The sequence below is a fragment of the Pholcus phalangioides genome, unplaced genomic scaffold, assembly GCF_987345545.1.
Source record: "Pholcus phalangioides strain wild (caught in Gottingen) unplaced genomic scaffold, Ppha-v1.0 ptg000009l_1, whole genome shotgun sequence".
Taxonomy (NCBI): domain Eukaryota; kingdom Metazoa; phylum Arthropoda; class Arachnida; order Araneae; family Pholcidae; genus Pholcus; species Pholcus phalangioides.
The window spans coordinates 18,652,501-18,667,093 of record NW_028301602.1 but is presented as its reverse complement, the minus strand read 5'-3'; the positions used below and the strand labels follow the sequence as shown (position 1 = coordinate 18,667,093).

Genomic DNA, 14,593 nt, shown 5'->3' with positions numbered 1-14,593 from the left:
CTCTTCTGAAGCAGTTTTTTTTTACATTTTTCCCTGCACACAACTCAACACTATAATCTCGGCTGGGGAGGTTCAACCTCAACTAGGCACTAGTTCAATGGGCACAACCAATAGCATTTATATTGAAGCAGCAAGGATGATGTTGGCAGCACATGACTGTTTTGATGTTGTCCGAAACCTGACAAAAAAAATATATGCCAAAAATTAACCCCACAGTGTTACCCCCCTTTTTGGCAAATGTGTTGGTGACTTTTATCATTGGCAAGAAAGACAACCCTAAGAATAACTCAGTTTCACTCTTGGTGACTTCTCATGTTTTCAGGCAATTTTCTCGCATAAAAAAAACTCCAGCACATCGCCAAAAGGGATTATACTAGAGCTGTTCGAATTACAGTCAAATCTTGCTATAATGAAAAAACCGGGAAATCACTTCGTAAAAACGAAATTTCATTATGAAGGAATTGCAGATTTTTACTATATTCCTATGTATATATTCCTATTTACTATGTTCCTATGTAAACTTATCTGGGGGAATTAGAAAAGTCCATTAAATTGAGATTTTTGCTATAACGATATTCGTTAAAACGGGAATCAATTGTATCTATAAACCTTTGCTAAATGGACTCATAGTTTGGAGTCTATAAATGACACAACATTTTCTGAATCCACGACAGTCTTTTGACATTCAAGCAACACAGGAAAATTTGAAGAAATATCATCAAGGACCATTTTTCCTGAACAAAAACTATGCTTGGCTCCTAAGAAATGTGGCTGGCGTAAGTGAAGGGAAAAAAGAAAGATAACGATAACCAATGGGATTTGGTTTCGCAACATGCCAATTGATGCCTTTGGCAATTTAGAAATGTAGCCAAGTGGCATCCACCGTGACTAATGAAATATTTTCAATTATTTCTTAGAGAGAAAAATTTATAGGTACATATTTTATCTTTCGATTATTAATGTCTAACATTTACACACATTAACTCACACTTTACTTTTATAAATGGTAGTTTATAAATTCACTAAAAACCCATTTTTCAATGATTAACTTTTAATGCAAATCTCATTAATCAATATATGTTCTATAGAAACACAACGCTTAAATTAAAATATTCAACTATTACAGTCGAATCCCGTTATAACGAACACCGAGACCGGAGAAATCATTTCGTTAAACCGAAATTTCGTTATAAAGGAATTCCAGGTATTTGCATTGTTCCTATATAAACTTACCTGGGGAATTGGAAAAGTGTTCGTTAAAACGAGATTTCCGCTATAACGGTATTCGACTGTATTACTACTATTATCAAACATATAGCAGGGCAAATACTGTAGTAAATGAACGGCGAATAACAAATATATTATTTACGTTATTAAGAGGAAATCGAAGGCACGCAAATAATTCAATAATGATAATCAATGAAATAAAGATTCACAAAAATGTTCTCACTCACCTCCTTCTCATCCGCATTTATAGAAATGCCCAGCAACTCGTACACATCAATCTTTGTCATGTCCTCCATCTTGTTTGTTTGTTTAGTGTTAACCGCGTCCGTAGTGTTGCCAAAAGAGTAAAAAACGTTCTAGCCAAAATCATCCTGTGAAAAGTAGCCAAACATATTCAAACACAATATGGTCAGCAATGTGCTGATTACATTTGAAATCCTTGTTAGTAGGGTGACCATACGTCCCGTATTTCCCGGGACAGTCCCGGTATTTTCTGTTTTTTTGGCCGTCCCGACTTTTTGGCAAAAGTGTCCCGGTTTTTCCCGTATTTTACACGAAGCCAACTTGAATTTTTATTCTTTATTGCAGTCAAAGATTGACATTATTGTTCAACTCATAAATTATTTTACGATAATTACAACTATATATGAGAATATTAATCTCCCACATTTGCCTTGAAAGTTTGTCTTTCGTGGAATACATTGTAATTCACTGCAATTTGCATCACTTCCCGCCATTGTGATTTTTCCGTAATTTCAACAATATTTGGCAACTTTGTTTGGTTTTGGCGTTGTTTTTGGCGAAAATTGGCGATGTCCCGTATTTGGAAACGCAATGTCCCGTATTTCTCTCGAGAAAATATGGTCAGCCTACTTGTTAGAATACTGAAGCTTTTGCTGCCGTCTATCTGCAAACTCGTGAACTTCAATAATGAAGCACAAACAAAAAAAAAAAAAAAAAAAACAGAATCTATGCTGCCATCTATTGTTCAAAAAGCAAACGAAAAGCTATGGATTAGTGATTCCAATCATAGATAGCAGCACATTTTAGATATGATATTTTCTTAAAAATCAGTCACAGCCGTCCAGATGTTTATGTCAACAAACATGGCGGTCCGTTTGTTGGATTTGATGTTTGTAGCTAAAGCCGGGTTTTCCTAGGAATAGGTTTGTTGCGCAGCGTGAACCGAATTAGACTATTTCGCGCCGACAGAAACGTGTTACATAATCACGCTACGCGTTTGTGTTTTCCTAGCGAGGCGCAGCAGATCAGGGCGGCTATATAAAGTATATGGCTTTGGCATCAGCTACTCTGTCGTCTGCATGATCCCATGGAGGAAAGAATAACAGGAGGTGACGCGACCAGCGCCTCCGTTGAAAATCTGGGTTGCCAGATGAAGCCAGTGATTGCTCTATTAAAGGAACAAAGTAAGCCCAAACAAACCGTGGCTTCCCATGCTTTCCTATGAGAAACATCCCCGTTTTTAAAAATCATTTAAAAATTTACTATTCACTATAGGAACTCGATTTTTCCCCCTCAAATTCTTCGGATATATTTATACAATTGAACGAGAGCTTTTACAATTTTAGTTGTTATTTGTTTTCGAATATTAACTTCAACAACATGGAACCTTTTACAAAAATAACCAAAATTTACCCATATCTTCTGCCACAAAATTTCTTCTCGGCATTTTAATTTTAAAAAAATTATGCCAAAGCATGTAATACCTCAGTGCTGAGAGAGACACAATGTTTAAAGACACTTGAACAAGCGATGTTTGAAAAAATCTGACTTTTTTTTGCGAAAACATTATATATATGCAAAACATTAGCATATATAATGCCTTTCAGCTGTTTATATTAAAATATTGTAGAAATATTTCTCCATTCCAGGCAAAAACTCGAACACAGACACAATTTTAGATTTCAAATTCAATTCGAAACGTTTTTGTCAAATTTTCGTACACATGTCACTTTAAAAGCAAAGTAATAGGTACGAAATGAAGTGGGGAGGGGGGAAACAGCTCAGATTATTTTCTCAAGTACTATAGGCCAGAGAGATGACTTATCGCGGCTCATAAAAAAAGTTTTTTATTTTTTAATATTTTTTTCTCAATACATCTACATAGCGGAAAGTTCGGTTGGGCGGCAAATATTTCCTGTAATACGTATTCAAGAATATGAGAGTGGAACGGAAGAAGGGTGGCGAAATTTGTACAGCCTACAGGCAGCAAAACCATAAATACACAGTGGCGGACGACGTTCGAGCACTTCCAGTACTTTGAGGCACGGGGGCGGCAAAATGCTGTTTGCCCCCCCCGGACGGCTGAATCATGTTTGCCCGGGCGGCAAAAACCCTAGCTACGGCCCTGTCAGAAAGTGCTCGAGCACCTCAGAATTGATTCAGAAATCAAAATTCCTCATGTAAAGCTTAAGACGAGCGCCCACGGGCCTGAAACACTTTCGAAATGTCCCGGATCTATCATAATGATGAACGAAACAAAAAGGCAAGATAAACAGTTAAAAGAAAAAAATTATGAAATTGTATTTTATTGCAGCTTCATATTATTTTAATTAATCATATTCCCATAGACATTAATGTGATACATCGGATTTTTAAAATAAATTGAAGGCACGGAACTAAAAACTTATGACGAGTCGAGAGTGAAAAGTGATCTTCCCCTTTTTCAAAAATAAATTAAAAATATAAAAACCCCTTATACAAGGATAAACTTTTATCTTTCCCCTTTATTAGATCATTTAGAATACATGAAGACGCATTAAACAGTTATGGTGCTTAAATTTATTTAGTTATTAATATTTTAAAAGAATTCGATCCGGTAAAACACATGTTAAGTATAGGGAAAAGAGCGGTTTGTTTGGGCTTACTCGTCAGCCCATAGGGTTGCCACAACGGCTTCAATTTTCGTTCCTGATGTCACCTCCTGTTATTCTTTCCTCCATGTGTGCAACGAAAATTTGACAAAAACGTTTCGAATTGAATTTGAAATCTAAAATTGTGTCTGTGTTCGAGTTTTTGCCTGGAATGGAGAAATATTTCTACAATATTTTAATATAAACAGCTGAAAGGCATTATATATGCTAATGTTTTGCATATATATAATGTTTTCGCAAAAAAAGTCAGATTTTTTCAAACACCGCTTGTTCAAGTGTCTTTAAACATTGTCTTTCTCTCAGCACTGAGGTGTTACATACTTTGGCATAATTTTTTTAAAATTAAAATGCCGAGAAGAAATTTTGTGGCAGAAAATATGGGTAAATTTTGGTTATTTTTGCAAAAGGTTCCATGTTGTTGAAGTTAATATTCGAAAACAAATAACAACTAAAATTGTAAAAGCTCTCGTTCAATTGTATAAATATATCCGAAGAATTTGAGGGGGGAAAAATCGAGTTCCTATAGTGAATAGTAAGTTTTTAAATAATTTTTAAAAACGGGGATGTTTCTCATAGGAAAGCATGGGAAGCCACGGTTTGTTTGGGCTTACTTGGTTCCTTTAATAGAGCGATCACTGGCTTCATCTGGCAACCCAGATTTTCAAAGGAGGCGCTGGTCGCGTCACCTCCTGTTATTCTTTCCTCCATGGGTAAAACACATGTTAAGTATAGGGAAAAGAGCGGTTTGTTTGGGCTTACTCGTCAGCCCATAGGGTTGCCACAACGGCTTCAATTTTCGTTCCTGATGTCACCTCCTGTTATTCTTTCCTCCATGGCATGATCCAGTTTGAAGGGAAAGAAAAGAAAACACACAAGAGTGAAGAGAATATTAGCAAAACCACGGCGTACGACGCATTTGACTCCTCCAGAAGCAGTCGGCCAATCACGCCCGACGTAAAGCGCTGTCGTCAGGCGTATTGCGCTTTGTAGGAAAACAGTCATGCTGCTTTTCTTACTGGTGAGTGAATGGCGTGTAAGCCTGGTTTTCCTAGGAGCAGGTTTCCTGTGCCACGCGCAACGTGATTCACCCAGCGCGACACGCCGTCCACTCACCAATAAGAAAATTAGTATGACTGTTTTCCTACAGAGCGCAATACGCCTCACGAGAGCGCTTTACGTCGGGCGTGATTGGCTGACTGCTTCCGGAGGAGTCAAATGCGTCGTGCGCCGCGGTTTTGCCAATATTCTCTTCACTTTTGTGTTTCTTTTCTCTTCCCTTAAAATCGGAGCATGCAGACGACAGAGTAGCTGATGCCAAAGCCATCTACTATAATATAGACATCCTGATCTGATGCGCCACGCTAGGAAAACACAAACGCGTTGCGTAATTATGTAACGCGTTTCTGCCGGCGCGAAATGGTCTAATTCGGTTCACGCGGCGCAAGAAACCTATTCCTAGAAAAACCCGTAACTGAATGCTTCTTACGGAATTGCTGATACAGGCTACAATCGATGTAACAAACTCTTCCTAAAAAGAGCCAGTGGAAGAAAAAAAGCGCCAGTGGTTGTCCAGATAACCGTCAAGTGCGAAATACTCGAAAACTATAATAATTACCAGTCGAATCCCGTTTTAATGAATACCGTTATAGCGAAAATCTCGTTTTAACGAACACTTTTCTAATCCACTCAGATAAGTTTACGTAGGAACAATGCAAGAACCTGGAATATCAGGTTTAAGCCCGCACAATGATTTTGAGCCCTAATAATTATTTTAGCCTTTCCTTCAACATCGCAAAGGAGCGCGGCCATGAGTGCTTGGCCATCCATTACCTCCTATAGATACAGATAAAATGCAGAGTTAATGGCTTGACCCGGCAAACCATTCGTCTAGTTGCGGCCCTGCAGGTATATGAGTGATGAGTCATTCTATTTAATTTTTTTTTTCGTTTCTTCTAGCTACAATAAAACCTGTCCCAGTAGCACACCGACATATAACGACATAGAGATTTGATACCGTCCGACATCGTCATCGATGTCGTTCGACGCAGAAATGGCGTACATATGCCCTACGTAGTTCGACATAGATAAATTTGGATTATTACAAAAGGGACTAATTATTGTAAAAATCATGGGCGGAGATACGGGGTGGGGGTGTGTGGGCGTTGCGTCCCCAGCGTCAAAGGTGGAGTCGACTTTTCTAATATATGTGAATATATATGTGAATTGATATCATCATCGTACCCCCCCCCCTCCTCCAGACTTCAAAAGTCTATCTCCGCCTATGAACGAAATGCTGTAAAAATGAAAGTAAAACTATTTTAGGGGAAAAAAAGAAGAAATTTTGGCGTTTATTGAGTGAATACATTTATAAAATATCGTTTGATATCGGACACATAAAAATTTCCGACCTTTTTCCGACGTTCGACATTCATTTGACGTTCCGACGTTGAACCGGTATTGGTTCGATATCCTAACGATATATATCCCTGGTACGATATCCGAACGATATCGTTGTGCTACTGGGGTGAGCAAGTTGACCAACCACGACACTGCGATTTCTTATTTAATTTAGGTAAGTGGTCAACATTCAAAGGTCTAGCCCAGTGCAATGATATATTCTTTCGCTGCAAAAACGGTTTAACTGAAACGTGGACAACTTATAGATGGTGGAAAACTTAAACAGGTTTTATTTTATTGAAATAAATAAATGTTGACAAATCGGTGAGAAGAAAAGGTAAGGACGGACGCCTGTTTAGTGTTGTAAAGTGGTTAATTTTTTGCTGTACTGAGCTGTTGATTTGCATCTACGTGCGAGCAAAGCCGAAACAGGGGGAAGGCAGGTGGGAGGGGGTATCTACTGGACCAAGAAGGGCTCTGAGTTTTCACTTCTTCCGTTCAAAATTGGAGCCCCAAAATGGATACTGGCCCCGAGTGAGAACTGCGGTATGGACTAAAACGTGTCTACATTATCAACCCCACATTATCTTCTTTCAGTGCAACTAGGGTTACCAGATTCGAAAAATGAGAAAGAGGACTCTTGCACACGCTCCCTTGTTAACGGCACTTTTCTGAATTTCCATAACAGATGGCGCCACTGTACTAACAAAAAAAAAACATGCCGTCACAATAACTTCCGCAACTGAACTGTTAGAAAAAAAATCAAACAAACAAAGATATGTTTCTCCCTCACTTATAATGAGTTGTTCACACATAGTTTTGTCTGTTCTTTTTCTTTTCTACCCTCAGCCTCATATGGGTTTTTTCTGGGCAGCGTTGCTTTTCGTCATAGGAATCAACATTGGGTGTTTTGTTTGCGTCTTATTTTCTTTATTTCTGAATGGAAGAGGTAACTCCCCCCTTCCTCTTCAGTACACATCATTAGCCGTTGGTGAGCAAATAATGGTACTCTTAAAATGGATGTAGGGCAGTGGTTCTCCAACTTTTGTCACCAACCGCTCCCTTGCCCAATTCATGGCGTAGATGTGGCTCCCCAGAATATTTCAGTAGTTATTACCACTTATAAATGAATCACTTCGAAACGTAAGGCCGAACACATACTGCAGCGGAGAGGTAAGAGATAGAGAATAGTGTCGGAAACAATTGTACTATTTTGTTCTATGCCTCACACACTCGAGCAACGAGAGAAAGAGGCCACTCATCGAAGTATTTTGCTATCTGTTGATTGGTTCTCCTCTTTTTTCCTCCTCCCTCTTCTACGGAGGCATCATCATCATCACACCCTTACATTTCAGAGTCCCCCTTTGGTCATTTTCGCTCTCCAAGACTCGTTTGGGGCCGTTCAAGTATTACGTAAGCAAATTTTTAGCCATTTTTGACCCCCCTCCTTGTCAGCAAAATTTCGTCATCAGCTCTGCCTCTCTGAATCCAACTCATATTTTCATAAAGGGTGGTTGATGACGTAAGCATTATCCAACCCCCCCCCCTTGTCATCAAAAGTCAGCAAATCGGAACCCCTCCCCCCATCGATGATGACGTAATACTTGAACGGCCCCTTTGCCATGTGCGGACACTTCTACCTCCACCTCGATGAGTTTTTCCTTCTTCGTCGCCCTCTTTATCTCTTCGCTTCAGTATGTCTTCGACAAAATAGGCACACAAATCAATATCTCCAGCTCGTTGCAACGCCTCTGACAAAGGTTGGCGACGCCCAAATATATCTGCGAATTTTGCACTTATAAGAGTGAAAATTTTTTGTTGGCCTCAGAAGAGACAGGGAAACAACTTTCTAATTGGGTTTTTGAGAGACTGGGTGCCCGTATAAAAAGTTAATATTTTTTATTATAATTAGTATAGAACCCCTTACAAGATGAATAACGTATCTGAGCCCTACACGCCCTTTAGACACTTTTCCTAATTAGAAGTGCACCTCCCGGATCAACGACTCGCCAGTAAAATGGCGTACGTTCTGTTACCTAGACACCCTGTATAAAATATAGAAATGAAAACACAAGAGTTATCAACAACGTTGAGATTTGTAACCAATATTTACTAGGGAAAAGGTTTCATTCTGAAGTCACTCAATCAAAGAGTTCTTAGTTGAATCCCAAAATAGATATTTCTTTCACTTTGAAGAAAACATTTCACCGAATTCCTTCTTATTTTATAGACGTATGAGTTTGAAAATGTTTACGAAAATATTCCATCATAGATAATAAAATTACCATTAAATGCCAGTATCAAATGAATTTCCCTTATCTTTCGACTCGATTCGAAAAAAAAATACTGCAGTGAATTTTTTTCTCCCGAACCTGAGTTGGATGGAATAATGAGTTGAAAACAGATTCCTGGAAACCGAGATGCATCCTCCTCTTTTTTTCCCCCATAGAACTTACTAGAATGGCTTTCTAAAAAATAAATAAATAAATAAGAACTATGGACCTCTACAGATATAGAAAAAGAAGAAAAAGAAGTGAGTTTAGATTTTTGCATTAGAAGGCAATTGGAAGAAGATCGATCTTTGTTTTGTAGCTCCTCCCATTACTTCTACGTCCAGAAAACAAAATACGAAAGAAATGCGCAATGAGATTGTCTTCGGGTTATTTGAACCGCTGCCTTACTTTAACCATCCCAAAACGATAGAGGAATGTTCAACTCCCTCGCTAATCGCTTGTATGGGTACAGCTTCCCATGAAAACACGGCGTTTATAAGTCCCGAATCAACGATTTACTTACGATTTTGAAGTTAAACTATTACAAGCTGGTGCTTAAGAAACAACTACAGTTGGCCCATTTCAACTGCAATCAGATTCAAAAGAAGATACGGCACATTGAGTTTCTAATACGCTATTAAAATGACTTTTTACGGAGATTAGTATTATCAAACATTTTTTTTTTTAATCACCCCGAATAATTATCATAATTATCACGCGCACACACATAATTAGAAAATTTTCGAGATATTCAAAAAAATTAGGAAAACAAATCGATATCAGGAACGAGGTAGACGTCTAAAACACTTCTACAAGTGTTACGTCAGGAAAGAAAATGTTGAGGGGGGAAAAACAAGACATAGCAAATCCTTAACATGTCTAGTTAATTTTGTTGCATTCCTCGAGGGAAGATCCAGGAGTCGTTGAAGAGTCTCCTCCGAGCGAGAGCAAACAGCTCTTAATGACTTGGACGAGTAACCATCAAGAACAATTGAGCAGACCAATAACAAGCTGCACTCATTCAAAGGTAATGGGAGGACGGGTTGTAAACAATTTCAATATGGAAGTTAATTTCTTCTCTAACAACGCAACGAATTCGGATCGTGAAAATTATCGATTTGCATAGAAGAATGTATGCATAAATTTATGTGTGTTATTGTGTCCCCCCCCCCCAACTGTTGCATAATTTGTATTTTTATATCTAATTACTGTTTGTGATATAGGTTAAGGTTAAGATTCATTGAAAGACTGGTTATAGAAATGTCCTATAATATGCATGTGGCCATCTAGTGGCCCATGTCATTCACGAGATATTAGTTGATTGCTGCCGTCGTCCATGTACGGAGAATTTCAACATATAGATATACGCTCCAAAGTTGAAATATTATGTCTGCTTCTATAGCTAAGATAGTGGAGCACTCGTCCGGCAAGCGAGGAACCGGGCCCTCGAGTCCCCGTGGGGGCAGTGATGAGTTTTCTTCCTTGTAATCTTCACATCTCCACAAATAACCAGTCTTTGAATGAACCTTGTATTAACAAGTGGAGAGGACATTTCTATATGTATACGTTGAGGTCTTACAAAAATTCATTTGAGTTTTATTTTAACTAAGATTATTTAACCCTTTAAGTGGTTTAGAAGAAATCACTAACCAACCTATAAAATGGCACATTTTTTTAAATTAGGTTGGCTTTTTTTTCCCGATTTTCAGCAGGTGCAAAGTGGAGGGCCTGGGTTTGAACCCCACCGTCGCCACAGTGGTGGTCGGCTGAAGTTGGTTTTCTGTGTTTTCCAACTTTGAAGCGAATGCGAACCGGTCTCCTCCAGTGGTGGTCGGCTGAAGTTGGTTTTCTGTGGTTCCCAACTTCGAAGCGCGAGAGCCGATCTCCCTGTTAAAAAGTCTCCCCGAAGAGAGCGACAGGTCTACAACGGTATAATTATTCATTCATTACACTTCACTCACTATGAGTTGAGAAAAAAACTCATAGTTTAAAAAATTGATTGCAGATGGCAAAAGCACTGTACATAACAATCCAATCATTACACAGAAACAAACTTCACGGAAGGTTCAATACACACATTCCAACATGTACCAATTCGTCAGAAGTTCCGCAGAGGAATATGGACGAGGTGCATGTCTGGTTTAGTAGAAGTAGATGGCATCACTAAAAATTCACACACACTACTATATGTGCACTCAGATTGTTGTTAGAAAAACACACCCCCGCCACGTGTCCGTGAATGGCCCAGTGTTCCAAAGAATGATGAAATTTTTAAAACTTTTGTTCATCATAAATTTAATTTTTATTAAACTAAATTCAATAAGTAAGAAGCATCTCGCTCCGACATGAGGGTGAGGTCCCTGGGTAAGACTGAGGGGGGCACGAGATGAAAATCAAGTTCAAAGGGGGTCATGAACCAAAAAAAGGTTGAGAACCCCCTTTGAACTTGATTTTCATCTCGTGCCCCCCTCAGTCTTACCCAGGGACCTCACCCTCATGTCGGAGCGAGACGCTTCTTACTTATTGAATTGAGTTTAATAAAAATTAAATTTATGATGAACAAAAGTTTTATAAATTTCATCATTCTTTGGAACACTGGGCCATTCACGGACACGTGGCGGGGGGGGGGGTGTAGGTGTGTGTTTTCCTAACAACAATCTGAGTGCACATATAGTAGTGTGTATGAATTTTCAGTGCTGCCATCTGGTGGCAGTGTCAGGAATTGTGAGCTTTGGCCCGAGTTAGGTCCTCCCGTTCATGTACGGCCTCATTCAGTGCACACGAACTCTAAGGAAAGATTGAATTTCCTTGCTTTTGTAGTCTACTGGTTTAGGGCCCTCACCCGGCAAGTGAGAGGACGTGGGATCGATTCCCCGCAATGACACAGTTGAATTTTCTATCTTTCCTAAATTCATTTTTGCATCGCCAGCTGTTAAAAAACCTTCGTAGTAGTAGCTGATGCCCGCTTGAACGCATTGGCAAAGTAAATTATTTCTCATTTTATTACGGATAATGAATATTTTAAACTAGCGCCGGATAGTCGGGAGTCTACCGCATCTTGTTTTGTCCGAATGCTGTCATGATGAACAAAGCCACACCCAAATTCGAGTCAGGAACTTTTTGTGCAGCGGATATAAATATAATGGCAAAACGAGTACAGTCACCGTCACCCCCCCCCCCTCCCGTATTCACGGGGCTTACGTTCCGGGGGTGAGCGCGAATAACCGGAACCATAGGTTTTTCTTACGAATCTTGTTTATTGAACATCATGAGAAAGATCGGGGTGACACAGAGGCAGAAGGGAATGTAGAAGAGGGTGCCGCAATAGTTGGCGATGTTTTCTGAAAGAACATTGTGATTTCTGTTTTCCGTTTCTTCTTCTTCATATCATCAAGTATTTAGACCATTCTCAAATCTCTCCCACTTCAACATGTCGACTTCTTCTTCGTAACTTGTCCCACAAGTCTTTTCCACACTTCTTTAAAATCCCAGGCTGCGGTCTCCGGCTCTTATGTGCCACTGGGCGCATGTGCAATTCTTCTCTCTAGTCATTGGGTTCAGCTATCCATTTTAGTCAAATGGCTTGTACGTTACATCGAGTTGATAGCTGTTTTCATGGAGAGAACGACGCGAGCGGTTTGATACTTGCGATCACGGGGCTGGGTGGGGAGGAAGAGCCCACTGCTATAAATCTTTGCTAACTTTTTCCGATATAACCCTGCCTCTTTTGAGGTAACGGAAGTAAGTTGGTTTGCATCAGTCCCGTGTTGTGACAACACCACCTATAGAACAAGGCCTCCGCACGAAGCTTGTAACGTCAATGAAGAAGGCCATTTCTCCTATTGCCATTGGATGTACTGCAAAAAAAGGTAAAGATATCGCATGCGTCGACCTGCTATATCCAATCAGAATAAGTGAAATGGCCTTCTTCAGTCACGCCACGAGCCTCGTGCGGAGGCCTTGTTCTGTAGGTGGTGCTGGTTGTGAGCGGTTCTATCCATCTATCTATGAAACCATCCTTTACGTGCATAAAATTCTGATGAAATAGACGTTCCATCAGCACTTTCCTTTATAGAACAGTAAAATTTTTTCGCCTTTTCCGTTATAATATTACATTCAATCGGAATACCATTTTTGTAGCAATATCCGTAGGCTATGCGAAGTTTTTGCTGACAAAGATGCAGCTACAGGCACGGTTGCTCGAATTTCAGGTTCCTTTTCCTTGATACGTCTTACCGTAGATTAGTTGATTCCGTAATGGGGAGCCGCAGCAGCAATTGACTTACTTTCGCCAAGCATACTCAATATATATCCAAATTTTCTCGTAAACTTTTCACTTTTTTTTTGTCTTTTCGAAGCATTATCAGTAGCACTAGAAAAATGAGCCTCATCCTAAACACGCACAACTCAAAGTTTCTAAGCTAAACACGTGAATATGACGATTGCTGAGTGTCGCCAAGAAAAAAAAATTCCAATAAAGAAAAAAAAAAACCGCGAATACGGACGGACGGGGGGGGGGCGACTGTACACGGAACCAATACTACACAATATTTTAAACGTTAATGTACAACCTTATGTATAGTCCTCCTACCACGAAATGAGATTTGGCTACGGCACGTCATGTCACGTCAAACGATTCTATTTTATCCTAGAAGGACATGCCAATCGTGAAAGCTCAGTCACTGATGAACTTTTCTCGATGTGCCATCGTTTTACCAAAAAAAAAAATTGAATAAAATCATCCGACGTGACGTGACATGACGCAGCAAAAATTCATCTCGTGGTCGGAGGACTATACGAAAAAGAAATCAGAAAATCCGTTTGCGAAAATTGTTCGAGAAGCTTCCTAAATTAATATTCACAAGTTACGTATATGCAAGCATCACTCGAGTAAAATAAAAAAACAAAATAAAATCAGGCTTTGCATTATATAGGCTTCCTACATAGTACCTTGAGGGGGTATAAACAGTATACACAGTGTGAACGCTATCGCTAGTATACATGATTTTTTTTTACAATGCACGAACTTTTTTACCTTTGCTAGAGGGGCAGTTAGCTGATAAGAAATTGCGTCGACGTTCATTTAATATAGATAAGAACGACGCTTCGGTTGCAAAAAAAAAAAAAAAGCCCCGATTATACGTATAAAAAAAAATTTAATTGCAACGCTTTAGGCGTGAAAGTGAATTCCTAAAAACTTTCTGCTCCAGAAATTATGATAAAACACGAAAGAAAGAAAGAAAAATCGTGTATTTTTTGGTTAAACTTATTTTTTCGTGTAGTTTCATAAATACACGTGCGCATTTTAAGAGTATGTGTGGGAAAACCCAAATATTTTTCCTATTTATTTTCCGTGGTATTTCTAAAGGCAACTAATAAATGAGAAAGTTGTTGGGAAGATTCTCTATCGCTACGGCGGTTGGTAATGTTATCAGGAGCAGACACACACACACACAGAGGATTTGAGGGAACTATAGTACCGTATTTTCGAATATTTTAGTATTTTTGATGTTTGTCGGCTAAATAATGATCATATTTGTGAAAATGATTACTGAAAACTTATTACCCTTGCTTCTGATGTACAAGGCATGATAAAATTCAATTCATTTCGCAAACTACGGATTTTCTAAAGAAATTTATTGGATAGGACGAACGTACGTTTTCCATTTTTCGCGGAATAAGTCGATTTGCATACAACGATAGACAAGAAAGTTTCAATTTGGAGGGAAATATAATTTTTCCTTACCTGTTGAAAATGCTTGGCTAAATTTAAAAATATTGGTTAATACTTGATTTAATGTA

The 14,593-nt window shown here is 39.0% G+C and overlaps 1 protein-coding gene across 1 annotated transcript in view; it reads right to left on the bottom strand.

Annotated features, from left to right (window-relative positions):
• The window catches only part of LOC149082174 (dnaJ homolog subfamily C member 17), a 28,224-nt gene extending 26,666 nt beyond the window's left edge, over nt 1–1,558 (bottom strand). The window contains exon 1 of the mRNA XM_089235692.1: nt 1,455–1,558. Within this exon, the coding sequence (XP_089091818.1) occupies nt 1,455–1,523 (69 nt within the window). The 5' untranslated portion in view covers nt 1,524–1,558. The remainder of the gene's footprint in view (nt 1–1,454) is intronic.
• Nucleotides 1,559–14,593: the final 13,035 nt, after the last annotated feature.